At 37.8% G+C, this 27628-nt stretch overlaps 1 protein-coding gene across 1 annotated transcript in view; it reads right to left on the reverse strand.

Annotated features, from left to right (window-relative positions):
• Positions 1–27628, reverse strand: part of DNAH11 (dynein axonemal heavy chain 11) — a 455361-nt gene that overhangs the window by 412425 nt on the left and 15308 nt on the right. Inside the window, 4 exon segments of the mRNA XM_007946592.1 lie at positions 5024–5235; positions 18524–18623; positions 19662–19851; positions 20554–20750. Coding sequence (XP_007944783.1) covers positions 5024–5235; positions 18524–18623; positions 19662–19851; positions 20554–20750 — 699 coding nt within the window.

Genomic DNA, 27628 nt, shown 5'->3' on the forward strand with positions numbered 1-27628 from the left:
CCTGGAGAAGGATGTCATGCTTGGTAGGGTGGAGGGTCGACGAAAGAGGGGGAGGCCTTCAACGAGATGGACTGACACGGTGGCTGCGATGATGGGCTCAAGTATAACAGGGATTGTGGGGCTTGTGTGGGATTGGGCAGTGTTTCGTTCTGCTGTGCATGGGGTCGTTATGAGTCGGAAACGACTTGACAGCACTTAACAACAATAACATACACTCTATGTCATGAATTTATAAAGTAATAAGAAAAGCATTTAGTGTCTAAATAGTCTATTGATTAGAATCACTCAAGTTCTGGCGTTAGATTTTCAATCTATGCTCTTATTTCTCACTCAGGCTGGAAGGAAAATTAACCTCTTCGTGAAAGTTACTAACAGTACACATGGAACAGGGACAAGTACTACCAGTAATCAATATTTCAGCAGTTTGAGTTTTTAAATGGTTTATACTTTGGTGTGGGTTAGGGACTCCATATATGTATATCTGTATGTATTCTTCATAATAAATGTTCCTTTTTAGGAAACTGAAAAGCCTACGGAGACAGACTCAACTGTTGTCTCTGTTTCAGCAGCCCCGTTACCTAGTTACCTACATCTGAAGTAACCTCCCTTGGGAATCCCATTCTTATATTCATTCGTGTGCCTCTCAGCTGACTGTCACATAAATGAGCTGATCATGACCAACCCTGTTTTAGTCAATGCAATTAACTTTCTGTTCATACAACCCATGGTTGAATAGGAAGGACATCATGAAGCAAGACTGGAGTACTCTGTATCTTATATTAGAAAACTCAATCTATGTCCTTTTCCTGGGCAGCAGGGTCTATGAGGGGAAACTCATCAGCAGGAAGCAGGAGATCTGATTGTGACCCAATTAGGAGCCACTGTCTGCTTTAGGGACTTCAGCTAAGTCATCTCACTGGGTGTCAGCTTCTTTATCTGCAAAACTAGGGAGATAATTAAGAGATCCCTATTAGCTCTTTAGCTCTTAATTCTCTGTCCGGAACATACGCAAACACGCCAGCTCTATTATTTCACATTTAGTGGTATCTGCACAGACATGAAAGAGCCACTGGACTTTTTAAGAATTGGTCCTATTTCAGAGACTTATAAATTAAAAATAAGAAACAAAATCAAATCCATTGCCATCAAGTTAATTCTGATTCGTGGCAATCTGATGTGTTACAGAGCAAAAGTCCTCCATAGAGCTTTCTTGGCTGTAATTTTTATGGAAACATTCTTTCTTCCACAGTGCCACTGGGTGGATTCAAACCTTCAACCTTTAGTTTAGTAGTCTAGAGCAAACCATTTGTGTCTCCCAGGGAACTTTAAAATTAAAATACAGCTAACCAATTTATTAGGTGGGGGTAGACAGGCCATATCCATGGCAGTGATATTATGCTGGTTTATTGCCTGTCTTCCAGCTTCATTTTCTTTTCTATTTTTCATATCTTTCACAAAGTCTTACTTTTTCTCAACCCCTGACATCGCTTCTCCATACTCAACCTCTCAGACTTAAACACTTCCTCACTTGGGACCTGGCAGATGACAATATTCACAGTGGTGATACCAAGTCACAGAAAGGTAGGATGGTGGACCAAGAGTGGTGATGGGAACTCAGTGACCAAGAAGTAGAGTCAGGTTGCCAGAAAAAATAGACAAGCATGTTGTGTTGCCATCAGATGTGGTCAGATGATGCCTTTTTAAATGGCTTGTAATGGTGATGGTGGTTATTAGGTGCTGTCAAGTTGATTTTGATTCGTAATGACCCCATGTAACAGAGAAGAACTGCACCAGAGTGTCTTCTAGGCTGTAATCTTTACAGAAGCAGATCACCATGTTAATCTCCTGAGGAGCCACTGGGTGGATCTGAACTGCCAACCTGTCAGTTGGCAGCTAAGCACTTTACATTGCACCACCATGGCTCCTTGCATTGATGGTTAGTGTTAGAAAACAAGTGAGGAGAAAGACATTTGCTACAAAAGTAACAAAGGGTTTCTGACTATTACTCATGCCTGGAAGCAGATCAGAGACAGCCAACAGTGGAGACCACGGTCACCTGGACACCACCTGACCCTCAGAATGAACTCTGAAACTCTTATCAATGGGCTGTGCCAATGAGGATGGCAAAGTCAGTGTTGTGAGGCCTCTACCTTTTCAGCGGTAGCTAGAACTGTGAAATTTTAGTGACGCCTTTCCAATTTAAATATTGGCAACTTTTTTTTTTTTCATTTTCAAAATATTGTGCAAAAAAAAAAAAGAAGAACATGGCATTCGTCTCCAGGTCAAACACATATGACAGAATGCTAGCTTAGGGTCTCTGATACATAACACAGGAAAGATTCAGATGTTTCATTAAAACATAGATCAATAGATTAATGGAAGCAAAGTTCATGAAAAGCTACATGAGGAAATACAGGTATAAAAACACAGAAAACGTGTAATCACACAAATGATGCAAGTATAAATTAAGAAACAATAATATTATCAGATATTCAATGAATCATCCAAAATATTTTAAAATGGTAATGCTCAAAGCTAGTGAGTTACAGTAAAACTTCTTATACATTGATAATAGCACTGTAATTAATAGAGCCTTTTAGAAAACAATTGGTTAATACTAAACAGTGCCCAAGAGTCATGAAAAGAGCATACCCTTTGTTTAATATCAGGAATTCACATGTAGCAAGTCATCTAAGTTAAGCAAAACAAAATTTTTGTAAGCTGTTTCCTGCACATGTGTTTATAATAGGAGGAGGCTGGAAACAACCAAAATGTCTAATAATAAAAATCACTTTTGAAGAAGCCAGGAAAAAAAAAATTATATGTTTGATAAAATGTCACAAGAATGCATACATTTGCAGGGAAGAAAAATAAAATAAAATAAAATAAACACTTAATTTTAGGGTGAGAGAACTGCAGGACTATTTCCATTTTGATAAATTTTATGCTATGAGAAATTTACAGTCATCATGAGAATACCATGTGTTATGCTGTAATTAGAAATAATAAATGTTCTTTTAAAATACAGAGCACATCATAGTGGTTAAGAACCTCTGTCACTTACTAGCTGGGTAATGTAGGGAAAGTTACTTATTGTCTCTGTCCTTCAATTTTCTTATCATAAAATGAAGCCATTAATTATACCTATGCCATAGTGTTGCTACAAGGATTAAACTAGTAAACTTTTGTAAAGTATTTTAAAAAGTACCTGGCACATAGTAGGCACCATACAAGAGTTAAATAATGCTTGTAAAATAAGTAGAAAAAATAAAATTAGGTGATAAACAATGCAGGAGGAAGGGACTTCTCAGTTCAGCTCTTCAGAGAACCCAAGAACAAAAGGTGGCTCATTGCTGATTTTGGATTCCTAAACTATTGGAACAGATTGACTACAAAGTTCACTATCTGCCACTTGAAGAATCAAGGAAACCAGGTCAACAGATTTTGGACAGAAGCCCACAACAGTAACTAAGGAACAAGAGAAGCTACATTATTTCCTCCAGAGCTTGGCAAACTCTGGCTGTTAACTCAGACTAGGGGTCGAGAATAACAGGTTTACAGGTTTATAGGTAACCAAGACTCCAAGCCACCTACACCAATGAATGGCCAATTCTGAGGTTAATAAACGAATTGAGCTTTTCAGTGGAATGGTTTTGATTATTCTCAGAGTGAGATGAGGAGCCCTAAAGGGATCTGAGAAAAGCAGTGGTTCTAGTTCTTGATTATGCAAGAGGCATTGTGCTCTTGCACATGGAGGTCCAAGCCATTAGGGCCCAGTATTCTTAGTTCCAACAGTGCAAAAAATAAGTTTAAACAAAGCAAAACAAAAAAGAACACAAATAAGATGAAGTCAGAGGAGACAGTGATAAAAGGACAGTGAGGGGATTTACCTGTTGTTATATCATATCTATAGTTGCAATAGTTTGGACAAGAGGAAAAGAAGCAACTAATTTTATTGAGCTTCTTTAAGTGTCAGACACTGCATTGGGTGTTTTACTTGGTTTATTAAACGTATCTATTGACAAATATATTTTGGGAAATTTACAGTGAGTATATTCCCAAATATATTAAAATATATTTCCTATTAAATTTATACACGTTTTGTTGGTGATTTTTTTTAAATCTCATTAGGAAATTGACATTAAATAAAACTTTGCCTCACATACACACACACACACAGTCACTCTCAGTCTCTTACTCTCTCACACACTCTCACACGCACACACACACACACTCACCCTTCTTCTCACACACACTCTTTTTCTGTCTCATACATGCACCCTCATTCCCTCACTCGTACTCTTTCTCATACACACTCTCTCACTTTCACTCTTACTGTATCTGACACATACTGTCTCATTCTCACACACATACACACACTCATGTTCTCTCTCTCCCACTTTTTCTCCCTCTCCCTCTCAAACCTGTTTAATTTTAGTCTGTCAGTTGCAGCTAGAGGAGCTTCAGTTCACATGATCTGATCCAATTGGTCTAAGCTGCATTTGTTTTACAAAAACTCCTTAGGCAACTCAGATACATACCTCTAATTAAAAACAACTGGGTAACGAATGGGATTCCAAGTGTTTTTTTTTTTTGCTCCGAAATTATACAATAATCTTCAATATTACAGACACAAAAAGAATGAGAGTTCACTTAGAAAAAATGTGGAAGGAGGGGGAGGCAGTTGACTTTAAAAAAAAAAAAATGCAAGTTAAATGAGATGAGCGGCTAGAGAAACAAAAATAAAAGATTTTTAAGGACTGACCAGGAATCACAATATTTTCAAGACATATTCTTTCCATACAATTTCACTGCTCTATCTCTCTATATATATATTTCTAGAGTTCCCTTACCTTGCCAGTTGGCTTAAAAAAGTCATCTCACCTTTGTTCCCATAAAAGTTTTCCTAAAAAGGGAAAACGATGTTCTGTATGTATACTAGGATTATTTGTTCATCACCGGTTTAATAAAACCTACCATGAAACAATGATTGCTACTGTTCCTATTTTTTAATGCAACATACCTGGTTAATGAAGAGATTGCAAAATTCTTTCAATAAAACTATAATCCGAGCAGGGGTATTATAAAACTTGGAATGACTCCAGATGAGACAGATGGTATGAAACAGTGGAGCGATTAATACGCGCGTCTGTAGGAATTCCGACTCCTGGAGACACTGAATGTGTCTCCTCAGTGGTCTCAGGTAAAGCTCTACGTCCTGGGCTTCCAGGAGAGCTGAAAGGAAAGAGAACCACAGTGAACACGATGCATCTTACTTTACAAGAAAACAATGTAACACAACACGTCTTTATAGGTTTTCCCCACCACAAAAAGAGGTTCCCATGAAACCTTTTGTAAGTCAAAATGGCATAAAGCAAAGAAGAAATTGCCATTCATTTATATGGAAATAATTTGTGAGCATTCCCAACCCCTAAAAATAACCTGCCAAATCATTCCAAATAACTCATAAAACCTAATGTGACACTAACTTAAGGCGTTCAGAGACAGTTCAAAGCTATGCAGGCAGTGTGATGCTGAAATACTGAGTGCAGTTCCTGGGAAGGAGTTGGCCCACACCACTGTTAGTGCTCAGGGTGCTCGCCGCCTCTTTAACAGCTTGCTGCAAAATAAACGCTGCACTAGCTTCACTTTACACATTGTTGGTAAAAGCAAAAATCCTCTCCGGATTTTTTTCAGTTAGTGAAAACAGGTACTAATGTAAGTCTTTTTTTAATAAAAGCAAAAAGGCCTAAGGTAAACTTCCAGAAAGCAGAGAATTCCTGAACTTAAATGCTGCCATGTTTCTTTTTATATGACTTATCACAGTGTACCTATGATCAGCTTGTAAGACTGTTCATCTGTAATTCATACATCTGGAAGATTATCGGTTATCGTCAAGTCCACTCCAACTCCTAGTGACCCCAAGTACGACAGAACAAACGTTCCTGATCTTGCGCCATCTTCATGTTCCTTGGCACGCTCAAGTGCATTATCATAGCCACAGTATGTCTTGAGTGCCTTCCAACCTCATCGTCCAGCACTCTATCAGACAATATTCTATTGTGATCCATTAGGTTTTCACTGACTAATTTTTAGAAGTAGATTGCTAGGCTTTTCCTCTAATTGGTTTGGAAGCGCCACTGAAACTTGTTCACCATGGGTGACCCTGCTGGTATGTGAAATACCAGTGGCATAGTTTCCAGCATCATAGCAACATGCAAGCCACCTCAATACAACAAACTGACAGGTAGGAATTCAGAAGAGTACTGATATAGTTACTCGATAGTCAAATGAGTTACTGGTGTAGTCACTCAATTGAGTGATTATAAGATATTGTGACCAAACACCCAGTGGGAAAATATCTTAGAGTCTAAAGAAATTCACTGAACCCCATGGAAATTGTGGAAATGAAATACCTCCATGAACTCTGTCACTTTATGGTTTAGACTATAAGCTTCATCACTAGAATTTTAAGTCCTCAGCACTAACCAAACCAACTCACAGCCATCAAGTCAATTCTGACTCATAGCGACCCCTCCCCTCCTTGGGTTTCCAAGGCAGTAGGATCTTTATGAAGGTAGATTGCCCAGTCTTCCTTCCACAGAGTTGCTGGTGGGTTTGAATTGCCAGCCTTCTGGTTAGCAGTCAAATGCCTTAGGCACTACGCCACCAGAGCTCTTTAGGTACTTAGCACTGTTGTTGCTGCTTGCTCTGTGTTGTCGAGTTGGGCCCAACTCAGAGTGACCCCTCCTTGGGTTTCCGAGGGAGCTCTGGTAGCATAGTGGCTAAGTCACTTGCCTGCTAACCAGATGGCTGGCGGTTCAAACCCACCAGCCACTCCTCGGAAGGAAGGTTGGGCAATCCTACGTCCGTAGTGATACTGCCTCGGAAACCCAAGGAGGGGTCGCTATGAGTCGGGGCCGACTCGAAGGCACGTAACAACAACAACAACAACTATCACTACGGAAGTAGATTGCCCAACCTTTCTTCTGAGGAGTGGCACTAGCACCATTTAATTGGTTCATGTTTCATTCCAGCTTCCTAGGAGAGTAGTTTATATAGTGACTGGAAAAATTTTTATTATGTTGTTTATAAGGACTTAATTTAATGTTAAGCACAGGTGATAAAAATATTTGGGGAAAATATTGAGAAAGAGGTATAGTTACAAAACATTGTGATTGGGTTAAATAAGTAAATTATGTACTTTAAAATGCTTAATTATATGTTATGTGAATTTACATCAAATTAAGCATGTAAAAGTAAAAAAAAAAAAACACTTTTTAAAACTATAGATACAATGAAAAAGTTTAAACATTTAAGTATCATTAATTACTGCTTAATCTAACCCAAATTTCTCTTAACTAAAGCCTGTTCTTTTTGTGTACCCTAAATGGACCCCCAGTCAGACCCTACATCAAAGTTCTAGGTCTTGAGGTGACAAATACCCTTGATTAACTTAGAACGGATTTTATTGACGAAGGTAGGGAATGAAGTTAAGTGAATTCTTATTTTCTGGTGTTTTCCCTAAAGAATCTTATTTCAGGCTATCACCAGGAGTCAACCATGGCCCCACCCACATTACTGATGTATAACCAATTAATCTCTCAGCCTAAAAATAAAACCCTGCGAAGAAAAAGAGGGTCCAGGAACTATTTTTGCCTAAGATGTTTGTTTGAAATTAGTGCATTTTCATCAATGTTAACTTCAAAATTAAATGAATACACCTAAAAGTTAAATAAGGAGCTCTGGTGGTATAGTGGTTAAAGCATTGGACTGTTAATCTGAAGATTGGTGGTTGAAATCCACCAGCCATTCTGCAAGAGAAAGATGAGGCAGTCTGCTTCTGTAAAAACTGACAAACTTGAAAACCTTTGGGGGCAGTTCTACGCTGTCCTATAAGGTTGCTGTGAGTAGAATCGACTTGAAGGCAGTAGGTTTGTTTTTATGGTTTAATAGTTAAGTGCTCTTAAAAATGTGATAAGCGTATCTGGTGATTTTACAGGGTTCTCAGGTATGCGTTTGAGATGAGCCTTCTACCTCTTACCTTACAATGGGTTTAGGCCATTTGTCCTACTGAAAATGTTTATTTCTGGAGTTCCAAGCCATATGCTCATTAGGCTTGAATAACCCCTGGGATTCACTCCTACAAGCAGGTTTATTCACAGAAAATGTTCATCACAGGAACAAAATAAATACGAAGAGCTTCTATTTATGGTCAGTGTGCCTACTATGTAGTTCCTAGGTAGTGCAAGGGAGCTCTGGTGGTGTAGTGCCTAAGGCATTTGACTGCTAACCAGAAGGCTGGCGGTTCAAACCCACCAGCCACTCCTCAGAAGGAGGACTGGGCAATCCACTTCCATAGACATGTGCCTTGGAAACCCAAGGAGGGGTCACTATAAGTCAGATCCAACTTGACAGCAGGGAGTTTGATTTTTGGTTTAGGCAGTGAAAATGGTTTGTGCTCAATTGCTAGCAAAAAATGACAGTTTGAACCCACCCAGTAGTACTTCAGAAAATCAAAGGCCTAGTGATCTGCTTCCATTAAGATTAAAGTCAGGAAAACCCTATGAAGCAGTTTTCTTCTGTGACACGTGGTGTCACCATGAGCCAAAATCAATTTAACAGCAAACAGTTTGGTCAGGTAACAGCTATGTGCCTGGTACTTTGTGTAGTGTATATATCTGATTCAGTAGTTTTTACTGGATTTGACTTTTTTATATTCATACTGGCCTAAATATGCATAAAGCAACCTGAACAGAAATTAAGGTTAGGGAGGGTTGTTACCTATAGATGCAGTAAAACTGCAAAGCTGGGAGTGGAAGAGACAAAAATGAGAAAGGGATTTTTCACTGGATACTTTTTATAATTTCTGGTGTTTAACACCGTGTATGCATTACCTAGGAGCTGTGGTGGGTACCACAGTGCCTAAGGCACTTGACTGCTAACCAGAAGGTTGGCAGTTCAAACCCACCAGCCACTCCTCAGAAGGAAGGTTGGGCAATCTACTTCTGTAGTGATACTGCCTTGGAAACCCAAGGAGGGGTCGCTTTGAGTCAGATCTGATTTGATGGCATATGACAACAACAACAACCTACATTACCTATTCAATATTAAACTAACAACTCTTACACTTCATGTGTTTAATCTTCAGGTAAACCTTCAACGTCAGCTCTGATTTCTCATAAGCTAAATAGGTAACAGTTGCCCAGCACATCCAGAGATTCTACTGGTAAATAACTAGATGAATCACTGTCCAACAGTTGAATAGAAAGTCTCCATCCAGGGTTTTCATTTATCCTCTGCTAAATACCAAAGGAAGCAGCTCTGGTGGCATAGTGCCTAAGGCATTTGACTACTGACCAGAAGGTTAGCAGTTTGAACCCACCAGCCACCCCGTGGAAAGAAGACTGAGCTATCTACTTCATAAAGATTTACTGCCTCAGAAACCCAAAGAGGGTCACCATGAGTCAGAATCAACTTGATGGCAATGAGCTTGAGGCCTCCCTCTCCATGCAAACAGACTAATTGAAACTTCAGTCTGGAGCCGATAGGTAGAAATAACCCAGTATGTCCCACAGGAATGGATAAACCAAATGTGGCATATCCATACCATGGAATATTCTTCAGCCATAGGGAAGATGGAGTTCTGATACTTGCTCCAACATGGGTGAACTTTGAAAACATCATGCTGAGTGAAACAGCTCAAGCTCAAAGGGTAAATACTATATGGTTCCATTTGTATGAAAGATCTAGAATAGGCAAATATAGAGAGACAGAAAAGAGATGAGTGGTTACCAGGGGCTGAGGGCAGTAAAGGAACAGGGAGTTATTGCATAATGAGTACAGAGTTTTTGTTTGGAGTAACAAAAATGTTTTGAAAATAAATAGTGGTGGAGGTTGTTAAGATGGCATCCTACTAACAGACCATGCGACAATTCCTTCTTTTAAGAAGGATTTTGAGAAACTCAGTAAAAAAGATACAAATAATGATCCTGCAGATAGGAGCAGCTAATGAGAAGATAAAGTATTAGCCCCAATGAAGACAGTGAACGGCAGCAGGTTAAGCAACTGGGAAAGATTTAAAAAAAAAAAAACCCTGCCCAGCTGGCTGAGCCAAAGAAGTCATTAGAAATACTAAGGAGGTCGAGAAGGAGGTGGTAGTGGGGGGGGAAGCTTCGCGGAACCCACAGGTGTTAAAGACACAGAATAGTCACATAAGGGAATTTCACGATTAGCTAAAGCTGTGGATGGGGCGAAGATCATACTGGGAAATGGATCAGGCCTTCTGTAGCTTAAGCTGCCAGAGAGTCTGGAAAGGAGTAAGGGGAAGAGGTGAAAAATGCTGTCCAAATAAACAGAACCCCAAATTGGACCCACGGCAGCGGGCTCAAGTCCAACTTTTAGCAACCCTTTTCAGCACAGAGTAGAACTGAGGCCTAGGATTCCAGGACTTGTGGATCCATGCAGAGGAGGGCAGTCCTTCTGCCTTAGGGGCAGCTGGCAGGTTTGTACTGCAGGGCTTTGATTGACAGCTGAACACCACCATCGGCAGACTGCTCTAAATGGAGCCAGGGGCTGAGGCTGTCCTTCCACGCCTGCATCTCTGACTGAACTATCTCACACTACATATACAAAACAGGCTTTGGCTTTCTCCCTCTGCAGGTCACTTCTTGCACCAGTCTCCTTTCTCCTATGTGGGTACTCTGGTGAGTGAGCAGGTTCTGCCACAGTGGCCAGCTGCCAGGAATGCTGGGTAAACATAACTGGAGGGATCCTTCCTCAAATACTTTATCCTCCCCTTCATTTTTCTACTTACCTCTTGCCTAATTTTCCTTCCTATTTGGTCACTTGCCCCTTTGCCTCCTTGTCTTCTTTCATTTTTGCCAAATCTTCATCCCTCTTGCCTGCCCACTTTATTTTCTCTCTTTTTCTTATATCTGTTTTCCTTTTCCCCTATTTCTTGTCATCTGTTTCTGTTGTATCTTTGCATCTCTCCTTCTCCTTGGCTTTTTTTCCCCCCTATCTAATCCAATGGGAGGAACATATTAACCTTCCACAAGTCAGCCATAGTTACTACACCGACCCCACACCCAATAGACAAGTAACACCAATAGCTCCTGTACCACAGAATCAATGACAGACAGTGGACAACACCTTCTTGCGCCAACTGCAGATCCTTTTTATGATGAACAGAGACCTTCACCCACATCCCCACCAGTGATTCCACCAACACAGAGAAAGCTGGCAAGTACCCAGTATAGCTTAGTTAACAATGAAAGAAGTACACATGCTCTATACTTCCAGATACAGTAAAACATAAAACTAGGGTGAAACAAATCAGTACCTAACAAATAAAGACAACAACTTCAAAATATCTGGGAAACAACAGACAACTTCAAATCAAACAAAAAAACAGCACAAGATAGTAGAAACAGGTGTCCAAACTAAAGAATTAAGAAGTCTCCCCAAGGAAGAACAAGTAATAAAACTATCTCATAAGGAATTCAAAAGATACATATATTTAAATAGATACATGGATCTATGTATCTACATCTCTATCTCTATCTGTATGACATTCCAAGAGCTCAAGGAAATCATAAATAGAAGCAATGAGAAGACAGATAATACCCTTGAAGAATTCAGGAAAATCATTAAAGAGCAAAATAACAAAATATATTCACAATTAGAAATCATACAAGAACAGCAGTTAGGAATCTGTAAGATGAACACTAAAATTATAGAGATAGATAATACATTGGAAGGACAAAAAGAGTAGAACTGGCTGAAGAATGCATTTCCCAGCTACAAAACAAATCCCTTGATGCCAGCTTGTATGTGGAAAAATCAGAACAAATATTTAAGATAAATTAAGAAGACCTTAGAGTTATATGGGATGGCACGTCAAGAAATAGCATATGCCTGATTGGAATTCCAGAATAAGAGGAGGGAAAAAAAAAAAACATTGAGAAAAACTGTCAAAGACTTGCTAACAGAAAATTTCTCCTATATCATGGAAGAGAAAAAGATATCCATCCAAGAATCTCAATGAACCCCATACAGGATAGACTCCAAGACAGTCACCAAGACATGTAATAATCAAACTTTCCAAAACCAAAGACAAAGAAAGAATCTTGGGACCAGCTAGGAAAAAAAAAATGAAATGTACCTACAATAACATTTCAGTTAAAACTAAGCTCTGATTTTTCAAAAGAAACCATGCAGGCAAATAGGCAATGGGATGGTATATAGAAAACCTTGAAGGAAAAGAATGGTCAACCAATAATTATATATGCAGCCAAACTGTCCCTCAAATATGCAGATGAAATCAAGACATTCCCAGACAAAAATTAAGGGCATTTGTAAAAACCAGACCAACTCTACAAGAAATGCTAAAGGGAATCCTTCCAATAGAAAACCCACAACAGAGAACAACAAATTAAAATTAAGTCACTTGACACCACCACCTAGAAACCAATCCAGAAAAATATTCTCAAAATAAACTCACAAAAAAATGTAAATACAGAAACAGGAGAGTCAATCAGCAAACAAGGCCAACAACAAAGCAAACAGAGTGGATAAAAGTTTTAATTACAAAACTTCCAAATGGAGAGGAAGTCAGGACATTGTCTTCATAGAATAGACTGTTCCAAACTTAGGGAGATAAGAATTTACTTCAGGGTAACCACAAAGAAAATTAACAATCCCCCTAAGTAAACTAAGAAAGAAAATCCCAAGAGCCTTAGTAAACACAAATAATGAAAAACAGAAAAAAAAATACCTGATAACAAAATGAACTCAGATCAGAAAAATACTTGGAACAAAGAAATCATCAGCAACACAACAAAAAACACAATCAAATGACAGCAATAAATTCCTATCTATCACTAATAACAAGAAGCTCTGGTGGTATAGTGCCTAAGGTATTTGACTGCTAAGAAGAAGTGGTTCAAACCCACCAGTCACTCTGCAGAAGGAAGGCTGAGCAATCTACTTCCATAGAGACACCACTTCAGAAACCCAAGGAGGGGTTGCTATGAGTTAGAACTTACTCAACAGCAGTGAATTTGGTTTTTGGAATTTCGTTTTGTTTTTAATTACCTTCAATGTGAATGAACTAAATGCACCAGTCAAGAGACAGAGAGTGGCAGATCAGATTGAAAAAAAAAAAAAAAAGACCCATCAATATGCTGCCTATGAGACCCACCTTAGACACAAGAACAAAAATAAATTAAAAATCAAGGGTGCAAAAAAATATATCAAGCTAATGGCAACCAAACAAGAGCAGGAGTGGCAATATTAATTTCTGATAAAATAGACTTCAAGATGAAAACCAGCAAAAGGGACAAAGAATGGCACTATTTAATGTTAAAAGGACTAATTGACTAGGAGAACATTACTATAATAAATATCTGTGCATGTGATGAAAGAGCTCCAAAATACATAATGCAAATATTAACTGAATTGAAAGAAAAAACAGACTTTACAATAGCAGCAGGAGACTTTAACACCACTTTCAAGGAAGGATAGAAGAACTATAAAAAATACTCAGCAAAGATACAGAAAAACTCAACAACCCAATCAACCAACTTGACCTCATAGACATATACAGAACACTCCACCCAACAAAAGCAAAATACACATTCTTCTCCAGTGCACATGGATCATTCTCTAGAATATTCTATTTTTGTTAGGCCACAAAACAAGCCTTAATAAACTGAAAAACATTGAAACACTATAAAGCACCTTCTCAGATCACTATTGAATTAGAAATCAATAATATAAAGAACAAGGAAAAAAATCAAATAAATACATGGAAACTGAATAATATACTTCTCAAAAACCACTGGGTAAGAGAAGAAATAAAGTGTGAAATAAAAAATTTCTTAGAAACAAATGAGAATGAAAATAAAGCTTACCAAAACCTTTGGGACACAGTGAAGCAGTACTCAGTGATCAATTCATAGCAATAAATGCACACATCAAAAAAGAAGAATTAAAATCAATACTTTAACTCAATATCTGCAACAATTAGAAAAAGAGCAACAAAAGAAACCTACAGTATCCAGAAGGAAAGCAATAATAAAGATCAGAGCAGAAATAAATGAAGCAGGGAAAAAAAAAAAAAAAGAAAATCAACAAGACAAGAAGCTGGTTCTCTGAGAAGATTAACAAAATCAACAAACCACTGGCAAATTTAACAAGGGAAAAGAAAGAAAAGATGCAAATAACATGAATAATAAATGGAAAGGGCAACATCACAACAGAACTAAATGACATAAAAATGATAAAAAAGTATTATGAAGAACTGTACTCCAACAGATTCGAGAACCTAGAGGAGATGGACAAATTTCTAGAAACACAAGCTCTACCTAAACTAACCCAGTCTGAGACAGACTACTTGAACGAACCACAACAAAAGAAGAAACTGAGCAGGTCATTTTAAAAAAAACAAAAAGCAAAAAAACTCCCTACAAAAAAGTCATGGCCCAGATGGCTTCACTGGAGAATTCTACCAAAAGTTCAGAGAAGAGCTGACACCTATACTATTCAAACTATTTCAGAACATAGAAAATAATGGAATAATCCCAAATTCATTTATGAAGCAAGCATAACGCCGATACCAAAACCAGGTAAAGACACTACTAAAAAGGAAAATTACAGACCAATATCCCTCATGAATATAGATGCAAAAATGTTCAACAAATCCTAATCAATGGACTCCAACAATGTATCAAAAACACAAATACACCATGACCAAGTGGCATTCACACCAGGTATGCCAGGATGGTTCAACATCAGAACAATAATCAATGTAATACATCATATAAATAAAAGAACCTTATGATTATATGAATTGATTCAGAAAAGGCATTCAATAAAATCCAATACCCAATGCTGTTCAAAACTCTCAGCAAAATAGGAATAGAAGGAAAAATCCTCAACATAATACAGGGCATGTATACAAAACCAACAGCCAACATTATTGTCAGTGGAGAAAGACTCAAAGCATTCCCCTTGCAAATGGGAACCAGATAAGGATGCCCTCTATCACCACTCATATTTAATACTATATGAGAAGTCCTAGCCAGGGCAATAAAACAAGAGAAATAAAAGACATCCAGATTGGCAAAGAAAAAGTATAGCTATCACTATTTGCAGATAACATGATCCTACATATAGAAAACCAAAAGGAACTAATAAAAATGGTTCAGCAAAGTGGCAAGACACAAGGTCAACATACAAAAATCTGCTGGATTCCCTCATATCAATAAAGAGACTGCTGAAAAGGAAGTAAGGAAAATAGTACCATTTACAACAGCTACCCAAAAGATAAAATACTTAGAATAAATTTTACCAGGGACACAAAAGACCTATACAAAGAAAACTACAAAACACTACTCTAAGAAATCATGAGAGATCTCCATAAATGGAAGAACATGCCATGTTCATGGATAGGAAGATTAAGTATTGTGAAAATGTCAATACTACCCAAAGCAATCTATACATTCAATGTGATTCAGATTCCATCAGCATTCTTTAAGAACATGGGAAAACCAATCACTAACTTCATATAGAAAGCAAGGAGACCTCAGATAAGCAAAGCACTGCTGAAGAAGAAAAATAAAGTAAGAGGTCCCATATTCTCCAATTTCAAAACCTGTTTCACAGCCACAGTAGTCAAAACAGTGTGGTATTGGTACAATGATAGACAAAAAGACCAACGGAACAGAATTGAGAACACAGAAATAGATCCATCCATCTATGGACAGCTGATCTTTGACAAAGGGCCAAAACCCATTAAATAGGGGACAGATGGCCTCTTTAACAAATGGTGCTGGCAAAATTGGATATCCACTGGCAGAGAAATGAAACAAGACCCATACCTCACCCCAAACACAAAAGCAAACTCAAGTTGGATTAAAGACTTAAATGTAAAACCCAAAACCATAAAGTTCATCAAAGATAAAAGAGGGGCAAAACTAGAGGCCCTAATTCATGGCATAAATAAGACTATCAAGCATAAACCAAAATACACAAGGCGGGGAAGAGAAACTAGATGACTGGGACCTTTTAAAAATTAAATTTTTATGTGTATCAAAAGACTTCTCCAAAAGGGTAAAAAGAGAACCTACAGATCGGGAAAGAAATATTTGGCTATGACATATCAGACAAAGGACTTATCTCTAGAATTAACAGAAAACTTCAACATCAACACCAAAAAGACAAACAAAACAATTCAGAAACGGGCAAAGGACATGAACAGGCACTTCACTATAGAAGATATACAGCCATCAAACAAACACATGAGGAAACTCTCACAATCATTAACCATTAAAGAGATGCAAATCAAAACAACAAGGAGATATCATCTCACTCCAACCATAACAGAAAATTAAACAAGACAGAAAATAAATTCTGGCGAGGGTGTGGAGAGATTGCAACTCTCATACACTGCTGGTGGGACTGCAAAACGTGGAAAACGGTATGATGTTTCCTAAAAAATTGAAAATAGAAATACCATTTGATACAGCAATTCCATTACTAGGAATTCATGCTAAAGAAGTGAGATCCAGGACACAAGTAGACATATGCACAGCCATGTTTACTGCAGCACAATTCACTATAGCAAAGAGATGGAAACAACCTAAATGCCCATCAGCAGATGAATGGATAAACTATAGTACATTCACACAATGGATACTGTGCAACATTAATGAATAATGAAAAATCCATGAATCACCTCACAACATGGAAGAATTTGGTGCACATTATGCTAATTAAAATTAGTCAATCACAGAAGGATAAATATTGTTTGAGTCCATTATTGTGAAAAGTGAAGCAAAGGTTTATGCATGGAAAGAAATTAATTTTGTTGGCTATATAAAATTATGGAATGGGAGAGTAGAGGAGGAGAAATTCCTGACTAGTTGGGGGTCACATGTTTAATTGGGTGAGGAGAGGGGCGGTATGGCAACAGTATGTGACCAGCATGGTGACAATGGGGAAAAGACATACACAGAAACATGCACAAAAGATATAGACAACAGAGGCAAATACTATTACATGCACAATACTGCATTACCAGTGGCACCAAACACTAGCCTATGGGTAAATGCATAGACAGAGGAGAAGATCAAGAAGATCAGGTAGAGTAGGCAAACAGGAATATACCCAAGATCAAGGACAGATTTGGCTGAAGATAGTCTTACATATGTACCTAAGCTACAAATGTAACCACATACATTACAGAACAGAGGACAAGGTAGGAGTAGCTTCTCAGAGACAACCAAAGACCTCAGGGAAAGAATCACTGGGCCCGCAGAATCTGAACCATAGTCTTGGGGGACATGATGTTCAATTGACACAACATCATACATAAAAACCTTGTTCTACAGCCTACTTTGGTGAGTATTGACTGGGGTTTTAAAAGCTTTCGAGTGGCCATCTAAGATCCAACTACTGGTCTCCTCTCCTCTGGAGCAAAGAAGAATGAAGAAAATCAAAGTCCTTTGGAACAATCAGTCTACAGATATAATGGACCACGAGGACCTTGACCTTCACAATTCTGAGACCAGAAGAACGAGATGGTGCCCAGCTACCAATGCCAACCACTCAGAAAGGGGTCAAAATTAGAGACCCTGGATAGAATGGGAAGGAAAATATGGAACAAAATTAAATACACAAAAATGACCAGAAATACAGGTCAGATAGAGACTAGTGGAACCCCTGAGACTATTGCCCCGGGTTATCCTTTGGTCCCGAGTTATCCTTTAGATCAATCAACCATGAGACATCAGAATGGCAGCATTCACATAGAGGGACAGCTGGACACACAGGAACGCATAGATAAGAAGGGCACAGGGAAGAGATAGTCACAGGGAGGGGATGAGAGGAGTTTTTATGGTTGGAGATTGTAATCGAGGTTGTGAAACTAAATGTGCATGAACTGTTGAGAGTAAAATCAACCTGTTTTTAAATTTGCACCCAAATCACAATAAAAAATTTTAAAAAGTAAACAGTGGTGATGGTTACAAAACATTGTGAATATAATAACTAATGCCAGTGAAGTGTACACTTAAAAATGGTGAAAATGGCCAATTTTATGTAATGTATATTAAAATATATGCACATACATACTTACATATATATGTATATACACACACATATACACTTAAGTATGCATGTATAAATATTAACAACAACTATTTCAATCTGGAGGCAGATAAACTAAAAACAGTTTATAGCTGGAGGATAAAGTGCAAAAGGTGAGAGGAAACATCAAAAGAGCCAAGTGCAATCACTTCATAAATGCGGTAATGTTGTTGTTGTTGTTATGTGCCGTCAAGTCAGACCCAACTCATAGCGACCTCTCCGTGGGTTTCAGAGGCAGTATCACTAGGAAGTAGATTGCCCAACCTTCCTTCCGAAATGCAGTAATGGTGGTAGGTAAATGATGATGTCAAGACGGCAGGAGTCAGATGATGAGGGACAGCGATGCCAAGACAAGGAAGAAGAGCCTCACCATTTTCCACAGTTGTGAAAATGTCTTTCAAAGTTGGAAAATAGCTGCTTTGTTTAGTCTTCAGGATCTTGACCATTTTGAGGACGACAGAAGCTTGGAGCTAAATTAAAAAGTAGTAATAATACATGTAAGCTAGATTAATTGTTAAATAAATGTATTTTGTAATAAAATATTTAAATTACATTCCATTCGTGCATAGTACATACAGTATGTAACACTCAAAGACATATCTGGTTTCAAGTTCAAAAATTAAATCATATTACTTAAGCTATTATTTTGCATTTATAGTTTCCTCAATTTGAGTTTTCAAAAAAAACACAGCCAATTTGCATATTTATATGGAAAAGATTAACTTACCATATAAAAATGTTTGCTCTGCTTTCAGAAAATCTCTAAGAGACATAGGAATGAATGTATTATTTTGACATAAGTAATTTGATACTGCCTCAGAAACCCAAGGAGGGGTCGCTATGAGTCGGGGCCAACTCGACAGCACATAACAACAACAACAACAATTTGTATGGCAACACCCTAACCTGGAAGAAGTGCAGCTGAAATGCTCCTTGGAAGTGAGAATGGCCAGACCTCGTCTCACTTACTTTGGTCATGATGTAAGAAAGGACCATTCCCTGGAGAAGGATGTCATGCTTGGTAAAGTGGAGGGTCAACAAAAAAGGGGAAGGCCCTCAACAAGATGGAATGACATAGTGGCTACAACGATGGGCTCAGGTGTAGCAAGTTTCTTAGGGCTAGCACAGGACCAGGCAGTGTTTCATTCTGCTTTACATAGGGTCGCTAAGAGTCGGAGACAATTCAATGTCACCTAATACAACAATAACAACATAGAAAGACCCAGCATAGGAAGTAAAGTTAGCAATTCCAAAGCTGCATCTTTCCACTAGGCAAGATCCTACTCCTTCCCAAATCAATTAAATCAACTAGATTAATTAAATCTTACAATCGTCAATGTTTCCCAGGGGAACCACGCTTCTCCCAGTGTTGCAAAGTGTTTCTAATTATCTCAAATGCCATCAAAATATTCTCAAAAAGGCATTGGAAATCACTGCTCTGGAAACCAACCTCCACACTTTACATGGCTAATTCAATTTAGAAGCACTTTTTAAGGCTATCTACTTACTTGATCATAAATGCATAATAGATTCTCTCTCCTCATCTTCCAGAAATCTAGCTCACTTTGGGGAGTCAAGTGAAGACCATTGAGCAAAGGCTGTGCTGAATCTTTCTCAACAATTTCTTGAATTTGATGTGACCATTTAATAACCACAGATTCAATCGCATGGAGTATTATCCTTTCATTTGCCTCTAGCCTACGAACACTGAAATGATTGATAAAATAATTCAAAGATTAATAATTTAATTCAAAGAAAGATAGGACTTGGATTTTAGTTGGCATTTTATATATCCACAAATTAGTTATTTTGTATAAACACTTTTAAGTCAGATATCTATTATTCTTATGGCCTTGATTTGAGTTGTGACCATATGGTATTGTCAATGACATGTCTTTAAAATCAAAAAACCATTGTTAAAGAACATGTCATATCCTCAAAACCATTTTACTAAAGAAATACTGTTATTGACATCATAGCAATTCATACAGTTTGCTTTTTAAAAGCTTGATTTGAAAGAAATAAAATACATGGTATTTCCACACATTATTTTAAAAACATAATGAGTTATTCCAATTATGTATTCTAGTAACAATTTTCTGGGACTGTGATATTAAGTATGCTGGCTCTCCATTTTATTACCTTGTACATACTATATCTGAGGTCCCCGGGTAACACTAACGGTTAAGCACTCAACTGCTAAATGAAAGGTTGGTGGTTTGAATCCAGCTAGAGGCATCTCAGAAGACAGACAGACCTAGCAATCTCCTTCCAAAAAGTCACTGTCTTGAGAAGCCTATGGAGTGCAGCTCTACACTGCACAAAGGGAGTCACTGTGAGTCAGAAATGACTCGATGGCAACTGGTTTAAGTTAGGTTTACATACCATATCGTTACCTACTTGGTCTCAGAATAATTCTGATCCAGGTCAAGTTTTCTTGCAATACTGGGAATTGGTAGTAGAGTTCTTCCAGACATTTTGCCCCTAAAAATATGCATTTTATATTTCATGACTTCTATGTGACATTCCATATCTTGTGAAATAAAACCGGACCAGGAGTTATGATTGTTCTTATTAGAAAGAATTGGCACTAAAATCTAGACAAAGAGAAACATGATACACAGCTGTTAAATTAATTTAGTGTACCCTTCAAAGATTCTCTTGTCATACAAAATCAGCAACAAAACCACTCAATTTTATAAAGATCCCTCTATGATACAACAGATACCTCTTCACTAAGTCAGTGAGCCATTTAGACTTAATCAATTAGACAAAAATTCTTTCAAAGTCAAAATACTATGTATTGCTTGCTACTCATTTTCCCATATAATCAACCATTTGTGGAGGGTCTCTGTGATTCCCAATGCTGTATGAAATAAGAAAAATCCAGTCAAGTCATTAAACAACTTTTATAATGCAAACTAAACACATTGGCAGGTATATTAATGAAAAAATCTCTTTGAACCACATGGACGCTAGGAGTAAATTAATCTTCAGAAGCCCAAGTTAGCATCCCAATGGACTAAAGTTTGGGTAGTCAGAACAATGTTTATTCAACCACATGGACCTTTTTTCAGAACTCCTACCATTAAATTAAGAACATCAATGCAATGATACCTGTGAAAACCCTTAAAAATTATTATCTTTTCTATTTCTAGAGTCTCACATATATTTGATTGAAAGTCTGTTGGGTAAACAAAGTTGGTGTCTTCTAGCTTTCTAACACCCTCCTGATCCCCTTCCAACATCAAGTGCTTTTAATTATTTTTCTGATATAATCTATCTAATTTATCAATATTATTCCAAAATTTTTATTAACATGTTCAGAAGATGGCTATCTTACCTTTTCAAAATTTATGTTGATAAAATAATCTTCTAATTAATTAGAAATAAACCAGAAGATTCATTTTTGTTTCCTACTGGTGTTGAAACAAATCTCTCCCAAATTGGCATTATGTACTGAATTGTCTCCTCCTAAAATACATGTCTCGGAAGGAAGGTTGGGCAATCCTACTTCCGTAGTGATACTGCCTCGGAAACCCAAGGAGGGGTCGCTATGAGTCGGGGCCGACTCGACAGCAAACAATAACAACAACAACAAAATACGTGTCTGAATTCTAACTATTACACCTGTGGATGTAATGCAATGTAATCATGTTTCATAATTCAAGTGAATATTATGTTAATTAGGCCACACCAGTATAGGGACTGTCCAAACTTAATTGTTTCTGAATTACAAAAATTCTCTTTAGACAGAATCAAGCCTATACTGGAGATGACAGATGCTATGTAAGGATCACCAAGAACCAGAAAAGACTACTGACAAGGAAGATGTCAACACAGCTAAGACCTTGATTTGGACTTTTAGCCTCAAGAACTGTCAGAAAATAATTTTCTGTTCTTGTGGTATTTGTTATAGCAGCACAAGTAAACTAAGACAAATGTATTTATACATTTTCCTGCTTAACACCCACCACATGTAAAGGTAGGAATAGAGATGACTAAGAAATAGCTCATGCCATCAAAGATCTCAGTAGGTAAAGACCCAGAAACTATGATCCTAAGTAGAGGTATGTTCATGATGTCACGTGAAAACAGAAGAAATAACTGCCTCTAGGAGGGAGAGGTATTAGATAGACTTTCCTAAGAAGGGGTTACTTGGTTTGAATCTTTGGGATGAAAGGTTAGAACAAGGCAGGCATTCCAGAAAACTGAACAATGATATGTAATATCATGGGGCACTTGGGAAGTATGGCACAAAAATCCTCACAACTAGACCAATAAGTAGCATTATGATAAATGGAGAAAAGAGTAAAGTTGTCAAAGATTTCATTACTTGGATCCATAATTGACACCAATGAAAGCAGCAGTCAAGACATCAGTTGCACTGGGCTAATCTGTTACAAGGGAGCTCTGGTAGCATAGTGCCTAAGGCACTTGACTGCTAACCAGAAGGCTGGCAGTTCAAATCTACCAGCCACTCCTCGGAAGGAAGATGAGGCAATCTACTTCCGTAGTGATACTGCCTCGGAAACCCAAGGAGGGGTCACTATGAGTCAGGTCCAACTCGAGGGCACATAACAACAACAATCTGTTACAAAAGATGTCTTTAAAGTGCTGAAAAGCAAAGATATCTCTTTGAAGACTAAGTAAGGTGTACCTAACCCAAGGTATGGTATTTTCAATAGCCTCATATGCATATGAAAGCTGAACAATGAATAAGGAAGACTGATGAAGAGTTGATGCTTTTGCATTGTGGTGCAGGCAAAAAAAATACTCAAAGTACCATGGATTGCCAAGAGAACTAACAAATATGTCCTGGAAGAAGTGTAGCCAGCATGCTCCTTGGAAGTGAGGAATGGCTAGATTTCATGTCACCTACTTTGGTCATGTGGTCAGAAGAAATCATTCCCTGGAGAAGGATATTATGCTTGGTAAAGTGGAGGGTCAGTGAAAAAAGCAGAAGACCCTCAATGAGATGGATTGACACAGCAGCTGCAACAATGGGCTCAGGTAGAGCAAGGATTGTGAGGATAGTGCACGACCGAGCAATGTTTCATTCTGTTGTACATAGAGTCGTTATTAGTTGCAGCCAACTCAATGGCACCTAAAACCACCAACACCACCATCAGTGGTTTGGCATGCCTGGTAGTGCCAGCACCCGCAAGAGGAAAAACAACAATATGGGCTAGAAAGAAAGGCAAGGGCAGTCAATGAAGAGTTTGTGAAACCAGACTAAAAAATTTAGACTTGTTGGGCCAACCATGTAGTGATCCACTGAAAAATTGTTTTCTAAATGAAATTAAAACTAAAAAACCCAAACCTACTGCCATCAAGTCAATTCTGACCCTTGGTGACCCCATGTGTTGCAGAGAAGAACTGTTCCACAGGGCTTTCTAGACCGCAATCTTTAGAGAAGCAGGTTGTCAGATCTGTCTCCCAAGGTGCTGCTGCTGCTCTTAAGTGCTGTCAAGTATGCTCTAATAGTGACCCCATGCATGACAGAAAGAAACACAGCCCTGTTCCTGCACCATCTTCAAAATCTTTGCTATGCTTGAGTCAATCATTGTGGCCACTCTGTCAATCCATCTCATTGAGGGTCTTCTCCTTTTTCACTGACCCTCTATTTTAATAATCATGATATCCTTCTCCAGAGACTGGTCTCTTCTGACAATGTAACCAAAGTATGTGAGACAAACTCTGGCCATTCTTGCTTCTAAGGAGTATTCTAGCTGTACTTCTTCCAAGACAGATTTGCTCATTCTCTTGGCAGTTCTTGGTACATTAAGTATTCTTCACCAACATCATAATTCAAAGGCATCAATTCTTCTTCCATCTTCCTTATTCAATTATTCAGGTTTCAAATGCATATAAAATTACTGAAAACACCATGGCTTGGGTCAGGTACACCTTAGTCTTCAAAAATGTCATCTGACCTCTTTAACACTCTGAAGAGGTCTTCTGCAGAAAATTTACCCAGTGCAATACATTGCCTGATTTCTTGACTGGTGCTTCTGTGTGCATTGATTGTAGTGTCAAATAAAATGATATCCCTGGCAACTTCAAATTTTTCTCCATTTAACATGATGTTGCTTATTGGTCCAGTTGTGAGGATTTATGTCTTCTTTACATTGAGGTGCAATCCATAATGAAGGCTGTAGTCTTTGATCTTCATCAGCAAATGCTTCAAGTCATCGTCACTTGCAGCAAGGAAGGCTGTGTCATCTGTATACTACAGGTGATTAATGTGTCTTCCTCCAATCCTGATGCTATATTCTTCTACAAATAGTCCAGCTTCTTGGATTATTAGCTCAACATATAGACTGAATAAGTACGGTGAAAGGATAAAACCCTGATGAACACTTTCCCTGATTTTAAAGCATGCAGTATATCCCCATATTCTGCTTGAATGCCACAGCCTCTTGGTTTACGTGCAGGTTCCTCATGTGCACAGTTAAGTGTTCTGGAACTCTCATTCTTCACAATGTTATCCATAACCTGTTACTATGCACACAGTGGAACGTTTTGCATAGTCAATGAAACACAAGTAATCACCTCTCCAGTATTCTTTGCTTTCAGCCAAGATCTATCTAATATCAGCAATGACATCCCTCATTCTATGTTCTCTTCTGATTCCACCTTGAATTTCTGGAAGTTCTCTGTCAGTATACTGCTGCAACCATTTTTGAATGATCTTTAGCAGAATTTTACTTGTGTTTAATCTTAATGATATTGGTCAGTAATTTCTGCATTCTGTTGGATCACTTTTCTTTGGAATGGGCATAAATATGGTTCTCTCTTCCAGTTGGTTGGCCAGGGAGATGTGTCCCAAATTTTCTGGCATAAACAAATGAATGTCTCCAGTGCTGCATCTATTTTTTGAAACATCTCAATTAGTATTCTATCAGAATGAAGAGAATTTGAAAAACCAGAGCAACCTTACAAGAAATGCTAAAGGACGTTCTCCACACAGAGAAACAGCAACAGCAGAAATCAGCTGGAAATTAAGACACACAGAACCACCCCGTGGAAATCAACTCAGATATAGAAGTATTAAAAAATAAAATAAACATACATGGTGGAAAATAGGGGACCAGAGAAGCAATTGGTCAATCATTACAACTACAAAGCAAAAAGAAGGAATAAATGATGTAGTTACAGAACCTCCAAATGGAAAGGAAGTGAAGACTGTTTCAAGGCAGAACAGACTATTTTAAACTCGGGAAGATAATAATAAATTACAGTGTAACATCAAAGAAAATTAATAAACCTTCACCAAAAAAAAAAAAAATCATAAAGCCTCAGTAAACATGATAGCAAATGAAGGAAATAAGAAAATCCATAAATGAGTTCAGCACAGAAAAATACATGGGACAAAGAAACCATCAACACCATATACACACACATACAAACAGCAAAATGGCAGCAGTAAATTCATACCTATCAATAATTACACTGAATGTGAATGGATTAAATGCACCAGTCAAGAGACAGAGAGTAGCAGAATAGATTACAAAAAACATGACCCATCTATATGCTTTCTACAAGAGACACACTTCAGACACAAGACAAACAAAAAAAATAATCAAAGGATGAAAAAACATATCAAGCAAATGGCAACAAACAAAGAACAGAAGTGGAAACAGCAGTTTCTGATAAAATAGACTTTAAGGCAAAAACCAGAATAAGAGACAGGGAAGGACATTATATAATGATTAAAGTGTTAATCAAGCAAAAGGACATAGCCATAATAAATATTTATACAGCTGGTGAAAGAGCCCCAAAGTACACAAGCCAAACATTAAAAGAATTGAAAGGAGAAACACAAAGCCACAATAGTAGGAGACTTTAACACACCACTTTCAATGGAGGACAGAACAGGAAATAAACTTAGAAAAGATACACATGATCTAAACAACACAATAAACCATCTAGACCTCACAGATATATACAGAACACTCTACCCAACAACAGCACAATTTAAATTCTTTCTCAGTACACATGGCACTGTCTCCAGAATAGATCATATGTGAGGCCACAAAGCAAGCCTCAGTAAATTTAAAAACAATGAAATGCTACAAAGCACCTTCTCAGACCATACAGAAATCACAACAGGAAGATCAAGGAAAACAGATCAAATATATGGAAACTGAGTAACACCCTGCTTAAAAACTACTCTATGATGAAAGGAATTAAAAATTTCTTGAATCAACTGAGAATGGAAACACAACATATGGAAATCTTGGGGACACAGCAAGCGCAGTGCTTCATGGATAATTTATAGTAATAAAGGCACACATCACAAAAGCAGCAAAATTAACCTCTTCACCCAACATTTCCAACTACTGGAAAAAGAACAACAAAAAAATAAATAAAATAGGATACAGTCACTAGAAGAAAGGAAATAACAATTCGAGCAGAAATAAATGAAACAGAAAAATAGAAAGGATCAACAAGACTAGAAGTTGGTTCTTTGAAAGGATTAATAAAATTAACAAACCACTGGAAAATTTAACAAAGGAAAAGGAGGAGAAGATGCAAATAACTGGATATGAAATTAAATAGGCAACGCACAACAGAACCTACTAAAATCTAAAGGATAATAGCAGTCTACCAGAAAGCACTGTACTCCAACAAACATATTACCTACCCAAAGTAACACAATCTGAGGCAGAAAATTCGAACAGACCAATCACAAAAGAAGAAATGGAACAAGGTATTTAAAAAAAAAAAAAAAAAAAACTTCCCTGCACCCTGAAAAAGAAGTCCTGGCCTAGATAGCTTCACTGGAAAATTCTACCAAACATTCAGAGAAAAGGTGACATCAATACTATTCAAACTATTCCAGAACATAGAAAAGGACAGGATACTATCAAACACATTCTATGAAGCAAGCATAATCCAGACACCAAAACCGGGCAAAGTCGTCAATAAAAAGGAAAATTACAGAACAATATCCCTCATGAACATTGACACAAAAATTTCAACAAAATTGTAGCCAATAGACTCCAACAACATATCAAAAAAATAATATATCGTGATTAAGTGGGATTCATACCAGGTATGCAAGGATTGCTCAACATTAGGAAAATCAATCAACATAATCCACCACATAAATAATACAAAAGACAAAATCCAACACCTTTTGTTGATGAAAACACTCAGCAAAACAGGAATAGAAGAAAAATTCTTTGACATAATTAAGGGCTAAGGCACTTGACTGCTAACCAGAAGGCTGGTGGTTCAAACCCACCAGTCCCTCCTCAGAAGGTTGGGCAATTATCTACTTCCGAAGTGATACTGCCTCAGAAACCCAAGGAGGGGTCGCTAGGAGTCGGGTGTGACTCAACAGCACATAACAACAACGTGTAAAACCAACATAATACTATTCTCAATGGAGAGAGATGGAGAATGTTCCCTTTTCAAACAGGAACAAGACAAGGATGTCCTTTATCAACACTCCTACTCAATACTG

Source organism: Orycteropus afer, unplaced genomic scaffold (assembly GCF_000298275.1).
Source record: "Orycteropus afer afer isolate SDZICR_OR568_19922 unplaced genomic scaffold, OryAfe1.0 scaffold00008, whole genome shotgun sequence".
NCBI lineage: Eukaryota > Metazoa > Chordata > Mammalia > Tubulidentata > Orycteropodidae > Orycteropus > Orycteropus afer.